This window comes from Salvelinus fontinalis, chromosome 2, assembly GCF_029448725.1.
Source record: "Salvelinus fontinalis isolate EN_2023a chromosome 2, ASM2944872v1, whole genome shotgun sequence".
Lineage (NCBI taxonomy): Eukaryota > Metazoa > Chordata > Actinopteri > Salmoniformes > Salmonidae > Salvelinus > Salvelinus fontinalis.
Genome location: NC_074666.1, coordinates 7,907,962 through 7,933,658, shown reverse-complemented (window position 1 = coordinate 7,933,658; position 25,697 = coordinate 7,907,962). Strand labels below are relative to the sequence as shown.

At 42.1% G+C, this 25,697-nt stretch overlaps 2 protein-coding genes across 5 annotated transcripts; one reads left to right on the top strand and one right to left on the bottom strand.

Annotated features, from left to right (window-relative positions):
- The first annotated feature begins 8,042 nt into the window (after window positions 1-8,042).
- On the top strand, window positions 8,043-16,858 carry LOC129811106 (progestin and adipoQ receptor family member 3-like). 2 transcript variants are annotated; one of them, XM_055862277.1, is made up of 7 exons: window positions 8,043-8,261; window positions 12,470-12,695; window positions 12,915-13,077; window positions 13,269-13,424; window positions 13,594-13,791; window positions 13,919-14,009; window positions 14,140-16,858. In XM_055862277.1, exons 2-7 carry the CDS (start codon window positions 12,511-12,513, stop codon window positions 14,292-14,294), a joined length of 948 nt encoding a protein of 315 aa, XP_055718252.1. In that variant the 5' UTR covers window positions 8,043-8,261; window positions 12,470-12,510; the 3' UTR covers window positions 14,295-16,858. The 2 variants fall into 2 exon arrangements, with proteins under 2 accessions (XP_055718252.1, XP_055718263.1); XM_055862288.1 differs by lacking the exon at window positions 8,043-8,261 and adding an exon at window positions 8,283-11,668.
- An 891-nt stretch (window positions 16,859-17,749) lies between these two features.
- On the bottom strand, window positions 17,750-25,199 carry anxa3b (annexin A3b). 3 transcript variants are annotated; one of them, XM_055862267.1, is made up of 14 exons: window positions 25,103-25,170; window positions 24,084-24,120; window positions 23,436-23,483; window positions 23,247-23,334; window positions 22,846-22,940; window positions 22,580-22,693; window positions 22,326-22,416; window positions 21,606-21,685; window positions 21,400-21,456; window positions 21,067-21,160; window positions 20,863-20,958; window positions 20,716-20,774; window positions 20,242-20,364; window positions 17,750-18,189 (listed from the first exon to the last, which is right to left on the bottom strand). In XM_055862267.1, the coding sequence occupies exons 2-14, from the start codon at window positions 24,096-24,098 to the stop codon at window positions 18,130-18,132; spliced, it is 1,020 nt and encodes a 339-aa protein (XP_055718242.1). In that variant the 5' UTR covers window positions 24,099-24,120; window positions 25,103-25,170; the 3' UTR covers window positions 17,750-18,129. The 3 variants fall into 3 exon arrangements, with proteins under 3 accessions (XP_055718242.1, XP_055718236.1, XP_055718228.1); XM_055862261.1 differs by lacking the exon at window positions 24,084-24,120 and having other exon boundaries at window positions 25,103-25,199; XM_055862253.1 differs by lacking the exon at window positions 25,103-25,170 and having other exon boundaries at window positions 24,084-25,096.
- Window positions 25,200-25,697: the final 498 nt, after the last annotated feature.

The window sequence follows — 25,697 nt, the reverse complement described above, 5'->3', positions numbered from 1 at the left end:
ATCCTTATTTATTCTCTATGTTTGGTTAGGTCAGGGTGTGACTCAGGTGGGAAAATCTATGTTTTCTATTTCTTTGTTGTTTTGCGGTGTGTGGTTCCCAATCAGAGGCAGCTGTCTATCGTTGTCTCTGATTGGGGATCATATATAAGTAGTCATTTTCCGTTTGGGTTTTGTGGGGTGTTGTTTTCTGTTTAGGTTGTTTCCCTGACAGAACTGTGCACTTTCGTTTTCTCCTTTTGTCATTTTGGTTGAGTGTTTTGTGAACATTAAATTATGAACACTTTCCACGCTGCGCTTTGGTCTCATTCCGACGACGAACGTTACATGCCACAGATGTTTAAGATTGAGGGAGCGTGCAATTGGCATGCTGAATGCAGTAATATCCACCAGAGCTGTTGCCAGAGAATTTAATTCATTTCTCTACCATAAGCCGCTTCCAATGTCGTTTTAGAGAGTTTGGCAGTACATCCAACCGGCCTCACAAACACAGACCATGTGTATCGTGTCGTGTGGGCAAGTGGTTCGCTGATGTCAATGTTGTAAACAGAGTGCCCCATAGTGGTGGTGGGATTACGGCATAAACTACGGACAACGAACACAATTGCATTTTATCGATGGCAGTTTGAATACAGAGATACCATGATGAGATCCTGAGGCCCATTTTCGTCCGCCGCCATCACCGTGTTTCAGCATGATAATGCACAGCCCCATGTCGCAATGATCTGTACACAATTCCTGGAGGCAGAAAATGTTCCAGTTCTTCCATGGTCTGCATACTCTCCAGACATGTCACCCATTGAGCATGTTTGGGATCCTCTGGATTGATGTATACAACAGCGTGTTCCAGTTCCTGGCAATATCCAGCAACTTCGCACAGCCATTGAAGAGTGGGACAACATTCCACAGGCCACAATCAACAGCCTGATCAACTCTATGCATAGTCACTTTAACTATACATTCATATACATGCTACCTCAATTGGGCCGACCAACCAGTGCTCCTGCACATTGGCTAACCGGGCTATCTGCATTGTGTCCCGCCACCCACCACCTGCCAACCCCTCTTTTACGCTACTGCTACTCTCTGTTCATCATATATGCATAGCCACTTTAACCATATCAACATGTACATACCTCCTTAATCAGCCTGACAAACCGGTCTCTGTATGTAGCCTCGCTACTTTTATAGCCTCGCTACTGTATATAGCCTGTCTTTTTACTGTTTTATTTTTTTTACTTACCTATTGTATTCGGCGCACGTGACAAATAAACTTTGATTTGATTAGAAATGTGTTCCGCTGCATGAGACAAAAGGTGGTCACACCAAATACTGACTGGTTTGCTGAACCATGTCCCTATCTTTTTTTAAAGGTATCTGTGACCAACAGATGCATATCTGTATTCCCAGATCATGTGAAATCCATAGATTAGGGCATAATGAATTTATTTCAATTGACTTATATGAAAAATCTTTGAAATTGTTGCATGTTGCGTTTAGATTTGTTTAGTATACAATAAAAGTTACTCCAAAAGGACACAATACATCATTTACCATTAATTTCTATTGCCCACAAAATCTGAGACACAGCAAAACAAACAGCAAATGCATCCAACAAGTTTGTAGAATCACAAGCCTGATGTAATCATTGCGAGCTAGGAATATGGGACCAAAACTTTTGACTACTATGAATTTGTCCCCTAAAATGGGGGGACTATATACAAAAAGTGCTGTAATTTCTAAACATTTCACCTGATATGGATGAATATACCCTCAAATTAAAGCTGACAGTCTGCGCCATCATTTCAAATCCAAAGGTTTGAAGTACAGAGCCAAAACCAAAGTGAACTGTCCCAATATGTTTGGAGCTCACTGTATATATATATGTATATTCCGGTCTCTCACATTGCTTGTTGTGATATTTATTCATTTCTTTATTTTTTGCATTATGTGTGTATTGTTTTTTTTTGTTCATAGGTATTACTGCTCTGTTGAAGCTGAGAACACAAGCATTTAGCTAGGTATTACTGCACTGTTGAAGATAGAAACACTAGCATTTAGCTAGGTATTACTGTACTGTTGAAGCTGGAAACACAAGCATTTAACTAGGTATTACTGCACTGTTGAAGATAGAAACACTAGCATTTAGCTAGGTATTACTGCACTGTTGAAGCTGGAAACACAAGCATTTTGCTGCACCTGCGCTAACATCTGCAAAGGGTGCTCTAAAGCGGCTAGATGTTCTTTACCATTCGGCCATCAGATTTCCAACTAATGCTCATTATAGGACACATCACTGCACTCTATACTCCTCTGTAAATGGTCATCTCTGTATACCTGGGGCAAGACCCACTGGTTGATGCTTATTTATATAACCCTCTTAGGTCTTCCTCCCCTCTATCTGAGGTCTACTGTAGCCCTCATTCTCCACATACAACACCGTTCTGCCAGTCACATTCTGTTAAAGGTCCCCAAAGCACACACATCCCTGGGTCAATCCTCTTTTCAGTTTGTTGCAACTAGCGACTGGAACGAGCTACAAGAAAACATTCAAACTGGACAATTTTATCTCCATCTCTCTACATTCAAAGACTCAATCATGGACACTCTCACTGACACTTGTGGCTGCGTGATGTGTTTTTGATTTTACCATTTTGTCCTTCGTGCTGTTGTCTGTGCCTACAGTGCATTCAGAAAGTATTCAGACCCTTTACTCCGTACAGTACTTTGTTGAAGCACCTTTGTCAGCGATTACAGCCTTGAGTCTTCATGGGTATGACGCTACAAGTTTGGCACACCTGTATTTGGAGAGTTTCTCCCATCCTCTCTGCAGATCATCTTAAGCTCTGCCAGGTTGAATGGAGAGCGTCGCTGCACAGCTATTTTCAGGCCTCTCCAGAGATGTTCAAGTCCGGGCTCTGGCTGGAACACTCAAGGACATTCAGAGACTTGGCCTGAAACCACACATGCGTTGTCTTGGCTGTGTGCTTAGGGTCGTTGTCCTGTTGGAAGGTGATCCTTCGCCCTAGTCTGAGGTCCTGAGCGCTTTGGAGTAGGTTTTCATCAAGGATCTCTCTGTACTTTGCTCCTTTCATCTTTCCCTCGATCTTGACTAGTCTCCCAGTCCCTGATGCAGAAAAACATCCCCACAGCATGATGCTGCCACCACCATGCTTCACCGTAGGGATGGTGGTGCCAGTTTTCCTTGGCATTCAGGCCAAAGAGTTCCATCTTGGTTTCATCAGACTACAGAATCTTGTTTCTCATGGTCTGAGAGTCCTTTAGGTGTCTTTTGGCAAGCAGGCTTTTACTGAGGAGTGGCTTCCGTCTGGCAACTCTACCATAAAGGCCTGATTGGTGGAGTGCTGCAGAGATGGTTGTCCTTCTGGAAGGATCTCCCATCTCCACAGAGGAACTCTGGAGCTCTGTGAGGCATCAGGTTCTTGGTCACCTAAAAACCTGTTTTCGCTTTGTCGTTGTGAGGTAGTGTGTGTGTAGATTGATGGGGATTTTTTTTTTTTTAAGTCAATTTTAGAATAAGGCTGTAACTTCGGTCTAAGGCACTGCATCTCAGTGCAAGTGCCTTAGACCACTGCGCCACTCAGGAGCCCGAAGTTACAGCCTACAGTCTCTGGTTCAATTCCAGGCTGTATCACATCCGGCCGTGATTGGGAGTCCCATAGGGTGGTGCACAATTGGTCCAGCGTTGTCCGGGGTAGGCCGTCATAAAGGTTAAATACCTTTTTTGGGAAAAAGTCAAAGGGTCTGAACACTTTTCAAATGCACTGTAACAATGTTTGTGCCATCTTTGTGCTGCTGCCATCTTGAGTTGTTGTCATGTTGTGTCGTTGTCTTAGGTCTCTGTTTTATAGTGTTGTGGTGTCTCTTGTCGCGATGTGTGTATTGATCCTACATTTCATTTTTTTATAGCAGCCCCCGTCCCACAGGAGGACTTTTGCTATGCAGTCATTGTAAATAAGAATTTGTTTGTAATTGACTCGCCTGGTTAAATAAATAAAACAATTTAAACATACAAAAAGTTAAGCATCAGAATACCTCTCTTACCTCCCTGATAAACCCTCCTTTATACAAGTTACACATGCATACTGTTCAATCATATTGTAATTCATGTTTATCCATAGATCAAAATGGCATACTGTGTTAGGAGGATAACTGTGTTCTTGAGAGCCTTTTTGCGTATTTTCTTATCCAAAAATGAAGCATCTAATAACTTTCTCTTTCTTATTCAATCTCTGTTCACATTTACATTTAAGTCATTTAGCAGACGCTCTTATCCAGAGCGACTTACAAATTGGAAAGTTCATACATATTCCCCCCCGCGGGGAATGAACCCACAACCCTGGCGTTGCAAGCGCCATGCTCTACCAACTGAGCCACACGGGACACATGTTTAATTTCTGTTTGCAGAAACCTTGTACTAATAAAGGGTTTCATTTTAAACTCAAAACTACAATGGGTTAATATTGTTCCCCAGACTGTAGGCCTATAATCTCATTCATGTTGCTAAATGCCATAATATAATCTCATTTTTTAAGTATGTGACCTAATGCTTACTGTACATAAAAACCCTGCTTCTGTTTCCTGTCCCTGAGGACAAACAGAAGAGAGAATAATGTCAGATCCTCCTTTCATTTTCTAGGAAGGAGCTAACCATTTTATGGGGGCAAGACTAAAAGATGGCTGTATAATGCATTGGGCTTGATACCTTTTTTATTTGCATTTAAGCATTTATCAAAGAACCTGTAAAACTACAGCACCACCTACAATCCCACTCCGGTCAGATGGAGGCGGAAGTTGTCTATTGCCCAGAGAATGAGAGGACGAAAAAGGACTGTAAGATGTCTGGAGAAGCAGTAAAGGGAGGCCTCACTGCTGATGAACATGGTCTTCAGACCATGTTGGTGCAACAGTTGAAGATGGACAGAAGATGGGCAAAGGTGCCACTGTTGTGGTGCCATCATCATCATCATCTGCATGTCCTGCTACACCATCTTTGTTAACCTGCAAAGGCTAAAGAAGAGAGGAAGAGCGTGGAGGCCAGCTTAATCATTGGTTGACCAATAGTGCCTCCCACTAGCCAGGTGATGGCTGCATTGTGCAGCTGGTGAGAAGCAACTGCAGCGACACCCTAACCCGGACGACGCTGGGCCAATTGTGCGCCGCCCTATGGGACTCCCAATCACGGCCGGTTGTGATACAGCCTGGGATCTATCAAGGGTCTGTAGTGCCTTAGACCGCTGTGTCACTCGGGAGCCCCATATTAATCTGACTATTCACAATAATCATATTATTTTGTGCATACTCCGTGTTGGCGGTGTTCCTATTGATCAGTCAACCCGATCGGATCGTAACACCAGCCACACTACACGATAAAGACAAAAAAAAATGGGACACTGCTAGAACTTTGTCGGAACCTACGACTGCATGTAGTGGTACTTAAATCAGCAGACTTAGACCCAGTCACACTGAACGAGCCAAGACGTAGTGGTACTGAATCAGCAGACCTAGACCCTGTCACACTGAACGAGCCAAGACGTAGTGGTGAATCAGCAGACCTAGACCCTGTCACACTGAACGAGCCAAGACGTAGTGGTACTGAATCAGCAGACCTAGACCCAGTCACACTGAACGAGCCAAGACATAGTGGTACGGAATCAGCAGACCTAGACCCTGTCACACTGAACGAGCCAAGACGTTGTGGTACTGAATCAGCAGACCTAGACCCTGTCACACTGAACGAGCCAAGACGTAGTGGTACTGAATCAGCAGACCTAGACCCTGTCACACTGAACGAGCCAAGACGTCCGACAATCATTTACGACCTAATTATTGTGCCCGACAGGCGGAGACGAGGTACACTATCGGTGTGCTCGCTAGCTAGATATCTATACCACCAGTGTCCTTCGCTTCCGCCTGCCGAACACCTGCCCTCGCCGTCGTTAACATAACTGCGGGAATGCATTGCCCACCAGGCGGGGTCGACAGTCTACCGTTGTCCTACATATCGTTCCCGCCTCTTCTTCTTCCAAGGGGTTTAATTGGCGGTTGTCATCCAAGGTTATGGTGCATTACCACCACCCACTGTTCTGGAGCGCCCCTAACTCCCGCCTGTGTACCGGAGTCCTAGCTAAAAAAGGTACCAATGGAAGGGAAGTATAAAGAGGGGTTCCTGCATACGACGTCGTCTGATGGGGACATGAAAAATAAAGGAGAGCCGCACACTCTAGGAGCTCAGATGCAATTATTTAATAACCTAATAACCAACGTTTCGACAGACGTTGGTTATTATTGCATGCTGTCAGCAGCTTAGGTTATTATTAAGTTATTAACTGATTGCATCTGAGCTCCTAGAGTGTGCGGCTCTCTTTTCTTTTTGTGTGTGTTCTATTCTGCTAGCCAGCACCTTGCCTAAACAGGTGTGCGTTTCTTTCGCCTCCTGTCTCATGGAGACATAACATGCGCAGTTTGATCTACTCTAGAGATATAAGTAGGAAATAGGAATCCCATTGGGCAATGAATGGAGGTAGTATAACGCCCCACCCAGCAGACTGTCGACCAATCGCTTTCACGTTCACGCGTCATGCTACGTCATGTGGCTGCTAAGCTATCGTACCTATTTTCCTCGAAAGTACGTAATGTCACGATTTCAAAGCCATACAATATTGCATAGGAAATTAATTCTCTTACATCTAGGAAAATATTTGTAATGTTGTACTTCTTGATGACAAAATTCATGCTAATGTTGTGTTTTTAAGCTAGCGCCCAATTGACTCCCATTCACTCCATGAAGGAGAGCTCTCCTTGTCCCAGAATCGTCCAGACTGCACCGTATGGCCCACTGACGTACAATGGGCAACGTACACAATAGGCGTTAATAATGTAATGAAACAGCAGGTCTCGAACCCTCGACCTTCTAGCCCGAGGTCCGGCGCGCTATCGACTGTGCCGCAAAAGCATGCTCGTGCGGCAGAGTCGATTTCCGCGCTTATAAACCCAGGGTAGTTACAATACGATTGCAATGGAGTTTCCCATCTCCTCAAAAGGACTGTATTTCTGGCTACTCCAGAAAGTGATGTTGCACGCTACCTCAGTAACTCAAGCACAAGGCCAACCTGGGTAGTCTACTGCTGGCTGCTATTAGCAACTAAATTATCCTTATAACTTATTCTGTGAGCGATTTAAATAAATAGTTAAAAGGACATAGATCTGGTGTATTACAAGCAATTATTGGTACCATAATTTAATAAAACAATTTTACACAAAGATACATTTTTCCATTCACTATAATGGGGCCTAGTTCTGCTAGCAAATGCCTGCAGTACAGCGGTCGGTCTTGAACTTCCGTGACTTCAAGAGGGAGCAAGCGGTCTTCTCCATAGAGAATGATAGATGCCTCTAGCGGCCAAAATTCTATTTTAGCGTTGGCAGCGCGATTGAGGGCATCCACCATGCTTCCGCCATTTTAAAGTAGTCAAAATAGTCATCTGGGTGGGGTTTCCTATGGGTTGTAAGTCACAATGGCGCTGCGGCTGTCCATGCTGTCACAGATGAGTCCTCTATCTATCTCTATGTTCTCCCCTAGTCTGCTGCATACTTTTGGGGGGGACAGTTGGGACACCTTTTTCGGCAATCAAAGCCAATCGAGGAACACGGCCAAACTGATCTCAGTACTTGAGAACTAGGCTATTGGAAATCCCAATAATTGATTTAGATTATGTATTTTGGATAAATACCACGTCATTTTTTACAAATAATATTCTATATTCTTCAATAAATTGACTTGTTCATATCTTTCTATCTCTCCAGTATAGCTATTAATTTTAGTAAAATGAAATCATTGCTGTAGCTGTATCATAAATCATATACATTTGGCTATTTGGGTCATTTCCATAATATCCAGATGGGCCATAAAAAAAGCTTTTATTTATGATCAGATATTTGGAGCCACCCAGACTTAAACTGGTGTTCATGAAATCGTATCACAGAGTTACTGTCTTTGATCGTATTGTATTCAGGCAGTTTATAAAGTCCAGAGAGGGGGTCCTCGGGCACGACTTGCGCAGCCATGTCCATTGTGTAATTTTAGAACTCAGTTTTTTTGTTTTGTGCTTATGTATTTTCCAGCATGAGCTGCGGGGCTAGCCAGTTGCTTAAAATATTGTATTAATAGCTTGCTAAATCACAAAGTAAGGTGTATTGTAGCTAGATGACATCACGTAGCCATCGATAGCATGCAACAAAAGGTAATTTACTCTCTGCGAGATCAATTCCGCATGCTAGCATGTCCGGCTAAATTTCAAGTTGGAATGCAAGAGGAATGCATATATTTTGATCAATCGCTTAGCTCTGATTTATTCCAATAAATGATCTATTACCAAAAGCATGTTGACTTGCCAATTTTATTAGTTATAGGTTCAGATCCTCTATTCGTCTTTCCTAGAAAAGCGATCTAACGTTATGCTTGCCAGAATATACTGACGCCTACCATTATGCTTGTTTACACTGAGCTGCACTGGGGTCGGAACGCAATCATGGTTACATTAAAAGCCTATTTATTCTTGATCTGTCAATGCCACCAGGAGGCTCCATGTGGAGGTTATGATGCAAAATTGCAGAGCCTTTGGAGGCTTGAAAATGCCAAATCTAGCCCCATATGGCAATACATACGGCTCAACATATTTTCATGTAGCCAGTGCTTAATACTGTCGGGAGCTGAGTAGTGAAAGGGGGGATACCTAGTCAGTTGTCCAACTGAATGTATCTTCCACATTTAACCCAGAGAGGTGCAGGGGGCTGCCTTAATCAATGTCTTCAGGACATGGGGAACATTGGTTTAACTGCTTTGTTCAGAAGGACAGATTTGTACCTTGTCAGCTCAAGGATTCGATCCAGCAACCTTCCTGTTCCTGGCCCAACGCTCTAACCACGAGGCTACCCACTAGTACTGGCAACTCACATTTTATACTGCTTGAGCTCCTGTTCCTCTTATAGAATATTAGCTTAAAAGTATTGTAGAGGTGCTGCACATAAATATAAACCGTACCGGCACCAAAATTGAGTACCGGCACCTATTTCAGTCCAAGTCAAGCACTGCATATTGCTCCACAATGGCATGATTGGTTGATGGTAGGTGGGGGGCAGTTCATCCTGTATAAACACAAACTCGCTTACTTCACAAAAAAACATGGAGAACTTTGACGAAAGACTATCAGAACAAATTCACCAATATAATACATCTTTATGTAGGGATTTCAAAGACACAAAAATAAGTTTGAACTCCTAGAAAGACATTGTGGAGGAAGCTCCCGAGTGGCGCAGCAGTCTAAGGCACTGCATCTCAGTGCAAGCGGCATCACTACAGTGCCTGGTTTGAATCCAGGCTGTATCACATCTGTCCGTAATTGGGCGGCACACATATTGCCCAGCGTCGCCGGGGTAGGCCGTCATTGTAAATTAGATTTTGTTCTTAACTGACTTGCCTAGTTAAATCAAGGTTAAAAATAAATAATAATAGGAATAAAGTTGAAGTTGGAAGTTTACATACACTGAGGTTGGAGTCATTAAAACTCATTTTTCAACCACTCCACAAATGTCTTGTTAACAAACTATAGTTTTGGCATGACACAAGTCATTTTTCCAACATTTGTTAACAGACAGATTATTTCACTTATAATTCACTGTATCACAATTCCAGTTGGTCAGAAGTTTACATACACTAAGTTGACTGTGCCTTTAAACAGCTTGGAAAATTCCAGAAAATTATGTCATGGCTTTAGAAGCTTCGGATAGGCTAATTGACATCATTTGAGTCAATTGTAGGTGTACCTGTGGATGTATTTCAAGGACTACCTTCAAACTCAGTGCCTCTTTGCGTGACATCATGGGAAAATCAAAGGAATCAGTCAAGACCTCAGAAAAACAATTGTAGACCTCCACAAGTCTCGTTCATCCTTGGGAGCAATTCCCAAATGCTTGAAGGTACCACTTTCATCTGTACAAACAATAGTACGCAAGTTTAAACACCATGGGACCACGCAGCCATCAAACCGCTCAGGAAGGAGAAGCGTTATGTCTGCTAGAGGTGAACGTACTTTAGTGCGAAAAGTGAAATCAATCCCAGAATAACAGCAAAGGACCTTGTGAAGATGCTGGAGGAAACAGGTACAAAAGTATCTATATCCACAGTAAAACGAGTCCTATATCGACATAATCTGAAAGGCTGTTCAGCAAGGAAGAAGCCACTGCTCCAAAATCGCCATAAAAAAGCCAGACTACGGTTTGCAACTACACATGGAGAAATGTCCTCTGGTCTGATGAAACAAAAATAGAACTGTTTGGCCATAATGACCATCGTTATGTTTGGAGGAAAAAGGGGGAGGCTTGCAAGCTGAACAACACCATCCCAACCGTGAAGCACGGGGGTGGCAGCATGATGTTGTGGGGGTGCTTTGCTGCAGGAGGGACTAGTGCACTTCACTAAATATATGGCATCATGAGGCAGGGAAATTATGTGGATATATTGAAGCAACATCTCAAGACATCAGTCAGGAAGTTAAAGCTTGGTCACAAATGGGTCTTCCAAATGGTCAATGACCCCAAGCATACTTCCAAAGTTGTGGCAAAATGGCTAAAGGACAACAAAGGCAAGGTATTGGAGTGGCCATCACAAAGCCCTGACCTCAAGCCTATAAAAAAAATTGTGTTCAAACTGAAAAAAGTGTGTGTGAGCAAGGAGGCCTACAAGCCTGACTCAGTTCCACCTCTGTCAAGAGGAATGGGCCAAAATTCACCCAACTTATTGTGGGAAGCTTTTGGAAGGCTACCCAAAACGTTTGACCCAAGTTAAACAATTTAAAGGCAATCCTACCAAATACTAATTGATTGTATGTAAACTTCTGACCCACTGGGAATGTGATGAAATAAATAAAATCTGAAATAAATCATTCTCTCTACTATTATTCTGACGTTTCACATTCTTAAAATAAACTGGTGATCCTAACTGACCTAAAACAGGGAATTTTTACAAGGATTAAATGTCAGGAATTGTGAAAAACTGAGTTTAAATATATTTGGCTAAGGTGTATGTAAACTTCCGACTTCAACTGTAGATGCAGTAAAGAGGTCAATGGAATGCAGACCGTGGGGGATAGAAGGGCAATGGATTGGCCCACATTCAACAAATCTGAACTAAGTGAATATTTGTCAAATCCGTCATGATTGATGTATTGTAACAGGCCCATAATGTGGGTACTAAATTCCCAATTTGGATATATTTTGCTGTTTTCGCTGCATAACATTTAGAAGTTGTTCATTTTCAGGTTTAGAAAAAGTGACTAGTAAATGCTAACTCCCGTTTGTATAAGCAGGTTAGCATAGCTAGCACACAGAAATTGGTGGTGTAGTCAAAGTCGTTTTAAACTGTAATGCAGTTGATTGATGACATGAACATGTATTGGGGTTGACCTCCATACAAACATATAGTGTGAAATACACATAAACAACAGCCTAAATGTAGGCTGATTTTGCTGGGGGGCAATGAGGAGATTCGGGATGGAGATTCAGGTGGAAAACGGTGCATCCTTTTTACTTCATGCTATTTTGGCTGAGCTATGTCAAGCACCGGGAAACGGACTCCAACAACTCAGAAGAGGTAAGGTATTTTCTTTTTGTTTAGCCAGTTGCTCGTAATTAGCTGGATGGCTGTAGAGATGAATCCTGAATCGCTACGAGTGGTGCGGTGCAGAACAATTTATTGGATGAGTATGACAGCTGCCCGAAACTCAAGATGTAGGAATGCTCTGACTTCTGTGGAGGCTGCATTGCTGTAAATGCTGTACAGCCACTGCAGAATCGGATTGACCATAAAATCAGCTTTTAAAACACTGGAGCTGGCGCGAGATATGGATCGGAAAACATACCTCAATGCAGGATGGGATATGCCACTAATTTTGACCTTTATCCACACTGATACATCGAGAAGATTGAAATACTGCTAATTTTCCCAGAAAACTGCCCTTTTTGTTCTCATGCTAGCTAGTAGTAGCCACCGCAGTCATTTTGGAATGTAGGGTCAGCCAATCAGCTCCTTTGTTGTTCAACGCCACGTGCCATTCCATAATGGCTGCTTTGGCTGATGTTAGCTAGCCTGATAACACAAAGGGCTGTTTTTCCAGTTTTTCAGTGTGGATGTGTGTACAGTGTAGATGAAGTGTGGATGAAGGTACAACTTGCAGTAAAGTACCCATCCCTTAATTGAGGTACATTTTCCGACCCTTATCTCCTGTCGGCTCCACAGTATCTTAATGTAACCATGATTGCGTTTAGACCCCAGTGCAGCTCAGTGTAAACAAGCATAATGATAGGGTCGGTATCTTCGGCCAACCTTAGATTGCAGTGACACCTTAGTGCCATGCCATAACTTTACCTTGTTGTGCCCCTTTCATCTTTTCAGCCTTAAACCTGTGCCAGAACCGTGAAATCTGATGTTCCAAAATGCCTCATAAACTCCTCAAGTTACTCCTGGGAAGTTACCAGTGGCTGGCCAGTTACTGGCCCGTCCTTATGCCGAGGGGAATCCGCCTGTACACATTTGAACAGATCCCGTTATTCATGAAAGAAAACCCTTACATTACAGATGGATACAGAGCCCGTTTACAATCCAAACTTTGTTTAAAAAGGTATGTCAAGAGAATAATATAGCTAAGCTCAATGTAAAGTAGTACGTTGTTGTACAGTGTTGTTGCTAGTTGTTGTATAGCCTGGTCCCAGGTCTATACTGTCTTGCCAACTCATATGGTTATTGTCATGTCAAACAAAATTACCATAGCAGTTGGCAAGATAGCACAAACAGATCTGGAACCAGGCTAGTTGTTGTGTATTGTTTTCCACCCTTCTAGCATCTTTGTGCTGTCCAATGAAACAGTCAACATATGGACTCATCTGTTGGGCTTCCTCCTGTTCTTCCTACTGGGGGTGAATGACATGTCTACAGTCCTGCCAGGTTCAGGTGCCAACAGAGAAGACTATGTCATCTATTGCATAGCGCTCTTCTGCTTTCAGGTGTGTGGTGTGTGTTTGGGTAGGTGGGTGGGTGGGTGAGAGTGAAAGAGAGACGGACAGAAAGAAAGAGACAGATAGAAAGAAAGAGAGTGAGAGGTCACAGCTATCTGTCAGTCTTATTTTGTTGTGGTTTACAGGTCTTACCTGTGTTCAGGAGAAGTAAAGCTGGTGTATTTTACCTGTTTTTCTAGGTGTGCATGCTGTGTTCTGCAGGGTATCACATGTTCTCCTGCCACCTCTCAGAGAAGACGTGTCACCGCTGGTTGGCGCTGGACTTCGTTGGAATCTCTGTGGGAATCCTGGGCTGTTACATTCCAGGGGTCTTCTATGCCTTCTACTGCATCACTGTATGTTCGGCAATAATACATTCCATTATTTGTTTTCTTTTTCCACTCATACTGTTTGTTTTTGTAAATGTATACTTGTGCAAACTGGCTCTGAAATCCCATCTCTTCTCCCCACATATCTTTCCCCGTTTCCTGTCTACTACCCCCACCCTCTTTCTCTCATCAATAGTTCTGGAGACAGGTGTACCTGGTGACTGCTCTAGCGTTGATATTGGCCGTGTTCTTAGCTCAGATCCACCCTCACTACCACTCTAAGGAGTGGCGACACCAGCGTACTGCCCTCTTCTGCTCCGTGGCTGGCTACGGGATCATCCCCGCCGGCCACTGGGTCTGGCTCAATGAAGGCCTCGGCTCAGCTGTCGTCCAGGTGAGGCAACAGATTCCTGAATTAACACTTTATTTGAAAGTGTGTTGACTTCATAACACATTCATAAACAGTACAATTATGCATCAGAGTTCAGTATTGTTACCCTTACCATCTGTTCTGTCTGCAGTTGTTCCTCCCTCGTGTGATTGTGATGTATTTGATAGCTGGAGCTGCGTTCCTCTTCTACATCTCTAAAATCCCAGAACGCTGCTTCCCAGGTGAGCCTTCATGCTTGACACATCTATTCCACAATATTACAAATTACCTTGAATAGCAAATAACCATTCGTGTGATTAAGTGCACCTTGTCTTGCTCAAGTGACCTTGTGATGCACTTTGACCTCCACAGGTCAACTGAACTATCTGGGTGCCAGCCACCAGGTGTGGCATGTCCTTGTGGTGTTTTTGCTCTACTGGTGGCACCAGACTGCAGTATATATAATGAAATTCAGGCACAGCCAGCCCTGCCCTCCTTTCTACACCCAGCCTGGTCTCATAGACTAGACGTAACATAGTAAAAGTAAATCCGGGACACTCAAATTAGTATGATATGTTACGTTTGGTATGGGTGGTTGGTCGAGGTGGATGGGTGGGTGAATGTCTAGCTATCCAAAAGGTTTTGTGTTCAAATCTCGTCACTGACAACTTTAGCAACTTTTCAACTACTTACAACTTTTGAGCTACTTTGAAACTACTTAGCATGTTAGCTAACCCTTCCCCTAACTCTTTTAGCCAGCCCTTCCCCTAACTTGAACCCTTTAACCTAACTCCGAACCTTAACCCGTAACCCTAAACTAGCTAACATTAGCCAGCTAGCTAACGTTGGGTACAACGAATTGGTATTCGTAACATATCATACGTATTGCAAATTCGTAGCATATTGCACATTTACAGATTCATAACAAATTGTACATTTAGCAAATTCTTAACATATCATCCAAATTGTAATTCATAACTTATCATACGAAGTGGATGATGACATCCACAAATGAATACATACAATACGAAACGTAACATATCATTCTAAATGAAGTGTCTCAGAATTACGTACAGAATAATACAAATTGCTGAGAGACCAGGTTGCTACACAAGCAGTGACTAGAGCCTTAAGCTGGCCCAGCCACCGACTGAGCAACAACCGCCTGTACTGTAGCCACTCGATGCAATTAAACCAGACTACAGACCTCTAGAATTCTATCATACAGATGCCCAGTCAAGCAGACAAGAGCATAGCCTCCCTACCAGAAAATCTATAACCGCACCGTTAGACCTTGCAGATGTCTGTAGAAAGAGCGAACGAGTAAAAGAGTGAAACCATCTCTCTGGTTTTAAGGATTGCGATTGGTGGTATGCAATCGTATGTGCTTTCTGCTGAGACTTCTGTAAGGCCAGGTTATAAGAAGGAAAGACATGTCAGTCATAGCCTGGTCGCAGGTCTGGGAAGCAAGATGGCACAAACAGACCTGGGACCAGTCTTGGTGAAGTCACTAGGACACACAGTACAGCTTCAACTGAACATATTCTGTGATTCTCCGATTATCTTTTCGTATTCAAGATAGTTTTTTTAACCTGATTTGTATCTATTAATTTGCATGTAAGCTACTGTTTGAATGTTACATGCTGTGAAATGGTACTTCTTGAAATGCTTTCTTGAGCACATGGGCCTTTACAAGGGTTATGTGCAATCTAGAATATATATCCTTTGGAAACCGAACATAGAGCCTATGTTCAGTTATTTTTGCCTGCGTAGTTATCTTACTGTATTTAATTAATGGTGGGATTGAGTAGTTATCTTACTGTATTTCATTAATGGTGGGGTTGAGTAGTTATCTTACTGTATTTCATTAATGGTGGGATTGAGTAGTTATCTTACTGTATTTCATTAATGGTGGGGCTGAGTAGTTATCTTACTGTATTTCATTAATGGTGGGGCTGAGTAGTTATCTTACTGTATTTCATTAATGGTGGGGTTACTTTTAGTATTAGTGGTCAACTGACCCCCTTCCTCTCACAATCCACTTGAATCTAAGGGCTGATTCAGGAACTGTTTAGAGAGTTGGTTACATTTAAACATAAACCCAATTAAATAGATTGGGAGTAAATGACCCTTGCTTTAATTTGTTTGTTAATAGACTATTTATGAATCCGTCCCTCTAGTCACTTACTATATAACCTAGCGTAGCGACATAAAATAAACACCTGAGTAGGATACCCCACATTCTGGTCCTGAGTATTATTTTTTTTTTTTATATAACTTGTGGGAGGTTCTGTTCTGCACTGTTCAACCAATCCAGTAAATGTGAAGGAGTTAAGATGGAGCGTCGCGTTTTTAAGGGTCCAAAAGCTGAAGTCGCGTCACAGGCTCTTCCATTTCCACTGAAAACCGGTTGCACCCAGTTTTTGCAACCCCGCTGATGGTGTTTACTATATACTGTACATGGGTGTGTGAACAACTGCATAAGAACAAATACTTTAGAGGCCAGTATTATCTATTGTATGACTAATACTGTATGGTTTTACAATCACATTACTGACAGGTCTATCTATGCACAATATGGTGTCCTGTAGATCACAGGTGGCTGGTGGCACCTTAATTGGGGAGGGGGGTGAGCTTATAGTAATGGCTGGAATTGATTTGATGGAATGATACAAGTGTTTTAATACCATTGTTATGAGCCGTCCTCCCCTCACCAACCTCCTGTATTGTAGATCTACTGTGTAGCTAATACCCATAGAGGTCATTCGACCTTGTCAGATAATGATGCTCAGAACATATCACAGCCGTTAAAGGCCCACTATGACATTCACAGCCTGTAATGACTGTTCGTTAGCCTTGTTTGTAAATTAGCTTTTGTTTCAAGTATGCCTTTATTTCACTGTATTTTTCCTGGTTGCTATAATGTCAGTCTTTGGTTGTCCAACATTTGTTTTTCCATTCATTTAGGCATTACTGATGGACTTACTTTTGAATGCTGGAATGCACTGACTAAAGGGGCACATTGTTTTAATCTATCTGTAATATGACATGTCTCGAGTATTATAAATTAATAAAGAATGCCTAAAAGGAATGTCATTGTTGAATTCAAATGTCAGAAAAAAGAAGCCATTACTCTCACTTGTGGCTATATACGGTTATTAGAAAATGCCATCATCCTCAAAGTTAACGAGAGCAGTCTCCTTGCCATCACATCTTATACAAAGGCATAGTTGTCAAAACAATATTTTCAATTAATCCCATTCTACAATCTGTTGTAATCTCTGACCTCCCAGTGCAAATTGAGGGATTATAATCTACAGCCATTGTTCTTTTGTTACAGCTACTAATTGGAATTTTGTAAGAAAGGGTTCCTAGCCACCGTGCTTCTACACCTGCATTGCTTGCCGTTTGGGGTTTTAGGCTGGGTTTCTGTACAGCACTTTGAGATATCAGCTGATGTAAGAAGGGCTATATAAATAAATTTGATTTGATTTAGAGTAAATACTCCCAACAGACAACAAATCTCCAGATTAGACAGTCTTGCCTGAGATAATGACTAAGCATATCTTTCTTCACGACAGTGTTGGCAAAACATCGCAGAGCAGGAGGATTTATCACACTTTGTCTCACTTGACAAATTGCCTTTATTCTCAGGTGCAGACAGAGATGAAATAGTCATGCCATGTAAAATACCAATCATAAATTATATCAGAATTAGGCTAAACAGCTTAAATCACTGCATTACATGTCAACATTGTTTTGAGGATTACAGGATGAGATCTGGGCTTTGTATAAAAAAAACTCAATTTCACATTGATTCAGAAGCATTGTCAGTTATTGTTAGCAAATCCAATTCAAGTCTTTGTAAAACCACTTTACAAGAAAACTGAACTTAACATTTCTAAACTGAATCACTGAACATGGTATTCTGCAGATATGCTTTATCGCCACCCACTGGACAAAAGACCACATGACAAGCAACTGTTAGTAAACATTTTTAATAGTACTTCTCATACAAGAACAGAGAATACCTTCCTGATATCTATAATAATTTGGATAATAACAATAAAGGTTTGTCTTAATGAGATGCATTCAGGAATGTAAATGTTGGAAACACATGAAACAGAATAAGTGACTCTGGCTAAGGAATCCTGGAGTGTGTCTGGGCTGGCTGAACACATTACATGTTCCAGGTTACACATCCCAATGTCAAACTTTGAACATTGAAACAAACATATCCACGTTTCTCAGGGAAACACAGTGAGTGTGTCTATAATAAATCGAACCTGTGCAGTGCACTACAGCCTTCACATTGTTACGATCCTTCGGTGGGAGGCTCCACAACGCCAAGTAGACAGGACCTTAGTCGTCTTCACCACACAGCTTCAGCAGAGCTTGTCCATAACTTCCAGCAGTTTCAGACTACAATTGAACACAGGGATGGAGAGGACTTTTACATGGCTATGACACATAGGATCTGTGAAATTGATCATACTCTTAGTCAATCATTTCCTCCACAGAGAATCTACAGAGCGTTGCCATAGTGACTGAACACTTATGACTGACCAGGCAAGACAGAAAACGCCACAAAAAAATAAAAATCCCCAAATCACAATAAAAAGGTCTGATTCGCAATCGCATATGCAGATCAGATTGGCTGACCAAATAATAAAATCACAAGATAGGGGGTAGGGCTGAAAATAAATCAATTCCAATCATGTTTATTTCGGCAGCCATTAAATAAAAATCAGATACAGTGCATTCGGAAAGTATTTAGACCCCTTGCCTTTTTCCACATTGTTACGTTACAGCCTTATTCTAAAATTGATTAAATATTTCCCCCTAAAGATACACACAATACCCCATAATGACAAAGCGAAAACAGAAATACCTTATGTAAATAAGTATTCAGACCCTTTGCTATGAGACTCGAAATTGAGCTCAGGTACATCCTGTTTCCTTTGATCGTCCTTGAGATGTTTCTACAACTTGATTGGAGTCCACCTGTGGTAAACTCAATTGATTGGACATGATTTGAAAAGGCACACGCACCTGTCTATATAAGGTCCCACAGTTGACAGGCCATGTCTGAGCAAAAACCAAGACAGGATTCTGTCGAGGCACAGATCTGGGAAAGGGTACCAAAATAAATTCTGCAGCATTGAAAGTCCCCAAGAACACAGTGGCCTCCATTCTTAAATGGAAGAAGTTTGAAACCACCAAGACTCTTCCCAGAGCTGGCCGCCCGGCCAAACTGAGCAATCGGGGGAGAAGGGCCTTGCTCAGGGAGGTGGCCAATAACCCGATGGGCACTCTGACAGAGCTCCAGTTCCTCTGTGGAGATAGGGAAAAACCTTCCAGAAGGACAACCATCTCTGCAGCACTCCACCAATCAGGCTTTTATGGTAGAGTGACCAGACGGATGCCACTCCTCAGTAAAAGGCACATGACAGCCGCTTGGAGTTTGCCAAAAGACACCTAAAGACTCTCAGACCATGAGAAACAAGATTCTCTGGTCTGATGAAACCAAGACTGAACTCTTTGGCCTGAATGTCAAGCGGTACGTCTGGAGGAAACCTGGCACCATTCCTACGGTGAAGCATGGTGGTGGCAGTATTTGACTTATTTCACCTTTATTTAACCAGGTTGACCAGTTGAGAACAAGTTCTCATTTACAACTGCGACCTGGCCAAGATAAAGCAAAGCAGTGCGACACAAACAACAGAGTTACACATGGAATAAACAAACGTATAGTCAATAACACAATAGAAAACTCTATATACAGTGTGGGCAAATGAGGTTAGATTAGGGAGGTAAGGCAATAAATAGGCCGTAGTGTCGAAGTAATTACAATTTAGCAATTAAACACTGGAGTGATAAATGTGCATCATGCTGTGGGGATGTTTTTTAGCGGCAGGGACTGGGAGACTAGTCAGGATCGAGGGAAAGATGAACGGAGCAAAGTATAGAGAGATCCTTGATGAAAATCTGCTCCAGAGCACTCAGGACCTCAGACTGGGGCGAAGGTTCACCTTCCAACAGGACAACGACCTTAAGCACACAGCCAAGACAATGCAGGAGTGGCTTCAGGACAAGACTGAATGTCCTTCAGTGGCCCAGCCAGAGCCCGGACTTAAACCCGATCGAACATCTCTGGAGAGACCTGAAAATAGCTGTGCAGTGACGCTCCCCATCCAACCTGACAGAGCTTGAGAGGATTTGCAGAGAAGAACTCTCCAAATACAAGTGTGCCACGCTTGTAGAGTCATACCCAAGAAGAATTGAGGCTGTAATCACTACCAAACATGCTTCAACAAAAACAATAAGTAAAGGGGTCAAGGGGGTCTGAATACTTTGAATGCACTGTAACTAATTGCTCAAAACAAATCGAGCTGTAAACATTAGAAAATTGACCCCATGACATGTAGCTATAGGACAAGTATGTTACCAGTCAGCAAGATTATCAGCAAATACCTTGATGGTGGAGTAGAGAGAACAGCCAAACAGCTTTTTGAACTCTGCCCTGATGTCCAGCATGTCCATCTCAGAGCGGCCAACCATTATCCTGGTCAGAATGGACTCTGTGGTCCCCACGCCCTGAACACACAACCACTGGATTAATCCCAAAACCCCACAGATTAACATTCTACACCACCAGAGCCCACTGGATTAGAGGAAATGAAACAAAACATGTCAGCCCCAGATCTGTTTGTGCAGTTTAGGAAAATCAGATGGCCATTCTTGTGCAGTTTGGCATGACAATGACCATAGGAGTTATCAAGACAGCCCAAACAGATCTGACATCAGGCTAGCCACCGTGCACTATGACCTTGTATCCCGTTGGGCTCTGCGGGTGGAGAATAGTGTATGAGCTGCACGAAGCTTAAAAAATAAAATGTATACTGTAAGCAATTTGTAAAATGCATAAACAGGAAGACTTCTCCTCACCTTTGTGCTTTTGAACAGTCTCTCAGCCAGGTAGGCAGGAACACTCTTCACACATTTCACTGGAAAGTCAAATCGTTAGTTAGCGATAACAGTGCATGACATCTTTGAGAGTGATGGGCAACAAAACCTGTGAATAGTCCTTCGTACCAATAGCCACCAGTAGATCCTCTAGATTCCCTGACATCTCCCTCTCAATGCTCTCCTGTAGAGTTTTGTTGCTCAAGGCCTTATACTCCACTAGGGCTGTAAGGGGAGGGAGAAACACGCAACCCATTAGCCTACATCATCATCACAGAAGAACAGACGACAGTATTGTGTCCGTCAGTGCTTTGCTAGACCAAGGTTACTAACTCTGTCTCAGCTGAGGAACACTCCGGTGACACAGGATGTCAATGAACTTGCTTTCATCAGTCCCCCACTTCTTCTCTCCTGCCTCGTACAGGGCCTAGAGAGGGGGAGGGACACAGACAGAGCGAGACAGATGTAGTACAGTACTTGTTAGGCACTATCGTGCATTGGCATGAGTGAGAGAACATGGAAGAGGAACAAACCAATATATTTAATTACACTTCACGATGACAAGTCTTTGGCAGGACGTCTGAGTGAGTCACTCCCAAGGAAGCTTAAAACCAAGACCAGTGAAATACTGAGCATGGTTGCAAAATTCATCATATCTTAATGTACCTTAGCGTCTGCTTTAGCTTTAGCCGGGTCCACATTCGTACTCTCATCTCGCTTTCCCTTAAAATGACAGACACCGAACGGTTGAAAAAGTAATCAAAGATTTATAGGTCACAAGCAGCTGAAAAAAAAACATGTAACAGAAATACCACTGTTACTTGTAAGTCCAAGTCAAATTCCCCCTGGGGACAATAAAGTTCTCATTTTACCTCAGCCAAGATGAGAAGTGTTGTAGCATAGTCTCCAGATACCTCAGACTTGAGGTCATGAGTCATCAATCGCCCAGTTTCTGTGGTCAAATACAGTATCTTATTAGTATCCAACTAACAGATGACTGACAATCAATATGTAACTTTTTAGGCGACCGACCAAATTCACTAAGAAATGTGGGTTATAGATCTATCATTCTAAGAAGAGTAAATCTGTTTTATTTGCGCTATTTCTATGCTTCCCATTCTTAAATGTAGTTTTTGCATCTTTTACTGTCGGTGTAACTTCAAACAGCTAATACAACAATATTTTTCGTTATGGAAAATATAATTTCACAGTGGTTTGGATGGTACAATGATTATCTATACTATACTTGCTTATTTTATCACACAAACTGAAATTTGGCGAACTATTAGAGTTTTAGCAACCAGGAAATGGCGGAGCGATTTCTGCATAATGCAACTTTAATACTATTTTTTATTTAACTAGGCAAGTGAGTTAAGAACAAATTCTAATTTACAATGATGGCCTACCCCGGCCAAACCATAACCATGTTGCTGCGCCCTATAGGACTCCCAATCACGGCCAGTTGTGATACAGCCTGGAATCGAACCAGGGTCTGTAGTATTGCCTCTAGCACTGAGATGCAGTGCCTTAGACTGCTGCACCACTCGGGAGCCCTTAGTAGTACATACTAAGATAGTTTAGAGACTACTAACCTGCTAAGTAAGCATCAGATAGAGCCTTGATTTGCTTGTTGGATCTTGAGGCAAATATCTCTGTTAAAGTCTCCTCAGTTGTCCCAGGACCCTGTGTGTGTGTGTGTGTGTGTGTGTGTGTGTGTGTGTGTGTGTGTGTGTGTGTGTGTGTGTGTGTGTGAGACAGGCAGGTATGCACAAAGTACATGATAAATGGTCATTCACTGTAATGTTTGGTACCAGATAGTTACCTAATACAGATAAATGTCCCTTACCTTGATGGCTCTGATGACCTCATGGCAGTCGAAAAGAGCAGGAGGGGTGACCAGAGCAACTAGCAAGTCCTCAAAGTCCCCATGGGTGTCCCCCTTCAGGTCATCCACTAATGTCTGGGGGGGGGGGGGTCAAAGGCCATGGGTTATCAACAGGGATGGCTATTGACTCATGTAATATTCAGAGATATCTGGACAAGATGTTTTAAATAAATTAGAGAAAAACTATCATGCTGCTAATATTGAGAGTAGTAGAGGGATAGTTGTACCCTATTGGCAGCTTCCTGGTACGCTTTACAGATGAGCTGACGCTGGGCAATGCTCCTCCCGGTTAGAACTTCAACTAGAGTCTTCTCAGTGGTACCTGAGAACATCAACACACAATGTTTATAGAAACAGAAATTTTACATTTCAGTCATCCAGAGTGACTTACAGTAGTGTGGACATACATTTTCATACTTTTTATTTTATTTCTCCATACTGGTCCCCTGTGGGAATTGAACCCACATTCCTGGCATTGCAGGCTCCATGCTGTACCAACTGAGCTACACAGGATCACATGGAGTTTAAAATCCTATCATGAGGCATCAAATAAGTTATTTCTTGGTTGGTATGTGGTAGAGTAGAGTGAAGAGTTTAGAGAGTATGGTGGATTGATTGACATTCCTACCTATTCCCTCTATGGCCTTCCGTAGAGCAACTACATCTTCTGCTGCTTTGAATCCCGCTTTCTCTTTAATGGTTCCTCGGGTAGTGGACTGAGAAACAGAAAAACATATCAAGAAACAGTAAAAACTAGTTAATTACATTAAGGTACATAGCCCATAGCTGAAATACAAGTATAACTTAGTAGGCCTACCGTTACTGTCAAAGAGGAAGGTGAATCCAAAAGGAGATCCAAGTCATCCTGAGAAGAAAATGTACAGATTACCAGAGGATCATTATGGACAAAGACTAGCAGTCATCCTTCACTGAGTTCTTTTCCCCCCAATGAACCTCCGACTCGCTATGTGTCGACACTTCAAAAATGTAAATTCTTAAACTCTCACCGTGTCCCGTATGTTTTAACCTCTGTTATTGCCTTTGTTTGCTGAAAATCACTTTAATAATCAAATACAACCACCAACTATTTCCTTGTTAAGATTAAATTGGCACAATTTATGTGATTGTGGTATATTTGAATAACGTTTTATTAAAAACGTATGGATTTCGGCAAACTAAGAATGGCACGCAACAGAGGACAAACATAGGTACATGGTAAGGGTTGAAGAATTTACCTTTTGGAAGTATCGACGCATAGCGACTCGAAAGAGTCTTGAGGATCTTTTTTTATTTTTTAAGATGTGAGTCTGCTCTCAAGTCTGTGGAGGAGTGAAGTTACTTGGAAACCAGCCAACAAACACAGGCCAGGGACAGAAGTGGCTTAGAGATGTGTAAACAGAAGCAACAATTAGTAGAAAAAAGTATTTCCGTTACAGAAATTAGAGTGACATATCTGGTAACTTACCCAAACATTGGCCATTGCAGCAGTGGATATTCTACAACTGAGGGGGGAAGGAGCTGGGTAACAATTCATATTTCTTTGATTATGGCCTAATTTGTACAGCAATTCCAACGCCATCTTCATTGACAGTGCAACGTTGCACATTCCACCATACTGGTAGGTTAGCCCATTCATAGACACTAACGCTAGCGTCTATTGGTGGAGCTATCTTCTTCCCGGGGCACTTTTGTAAAGAGCCCCGACACCTGCTATACACATTAAAACACATCCCTTGCAGTATGGCTTTAGAAACATAAAGAACACATCTTTCATATCAGCAAGAAATCATAAAAAGGTTATATTACTAGATCTTTATAGGGTAAAGGTTAGTGTTCCCACATGGCCATATCTCCATGTTACAGGGCTTGTTTATGTAAGACAGAGCTGACAACTTGTACCTATTAGCTATCTAACATGCGTCGAACACCAGTGTGGACGCGTCACTGAGGAGGAAGTGTGGTTTGTCAACTGGCGGCCCCACAGTTTATGGCTCTGTGAAAATCTGCTACAATAAGTATCATTTTAATTTGAAAGATTATTTCTTGCTGATATCAAAAAGGAGCATATGTTTTTCGAAAAAAGTTTCGCAAGCGATGATTGACATTTCTAAATGTTAAAACAGCTTCGGAATTATAGTTCACATGGAGCCAGCCGTGGGCGAAGTTAACCAGTGAAAACCCTAAAGAGAGAAGGGGTTTTCGAGAACTATGGTAGGTGTGTTACTTAAGGCATTTAATCAGAATAATCTAAATCAAATTGCCTACGTTAACGGTTTTAAATACAACATATTTTTCGGAGTTTGATAGACTAACGTTAAATCACATCTGGTGACAGCTGAAACGAATTCTTGTCGAGAAAAATAATCACAGTATACTACTTGACGCACTTCACTAAACTTGAACAATAGCGTGCCATACCTTCGATAGTCCTACATTTTCCGTGTTATAATTTGTTAAATATCAGAAAAAGCTGTTTCGACTTACCTGAGCTATAGTTGTCAACTGGCCACACCTTTTTACTAGAGTGCAGAAGCCAACGCCCATAAGCACCACGGGAAATGAAGTCACTACCGGGAATATTCCCAAATCCCTCCTCGTTTTTAAACGGATAGAACAGTCAAATACGTCTGTGGTACAGTCATACTAATAGGATCAATTATGGTGGTCCTGGTGCATTTTTATTAGCTGTCATGATGATACTGGAGTTGCAAATACATTGTTGGACAACATTATTACATTGTTGCACTGCATAACCATCACTCAGTGATACATTGTATCAGCTGATCACAACCTGACAACGATGATTAGTCACTATTATGTTTCTCTTTGACAAAATATTTAACACCAGATTTAACAAGTGTCCTGGTGAAAATATCCCACAGTCGTGTAGCCACTGTCTATCCAATATAATGAATGCATTTGAATGGACATGATTTGAGAAACATAAGCATGCACTATTGTAGAGATACTCCATAGAGACACTCCCTTTTTAAGGAATCTAACATAATACACATGTAGGAATAATGAGTCCAAAGTTCTATTTGCACTGTGAGGGAACAATCGCAGATGTGTCTGTCCA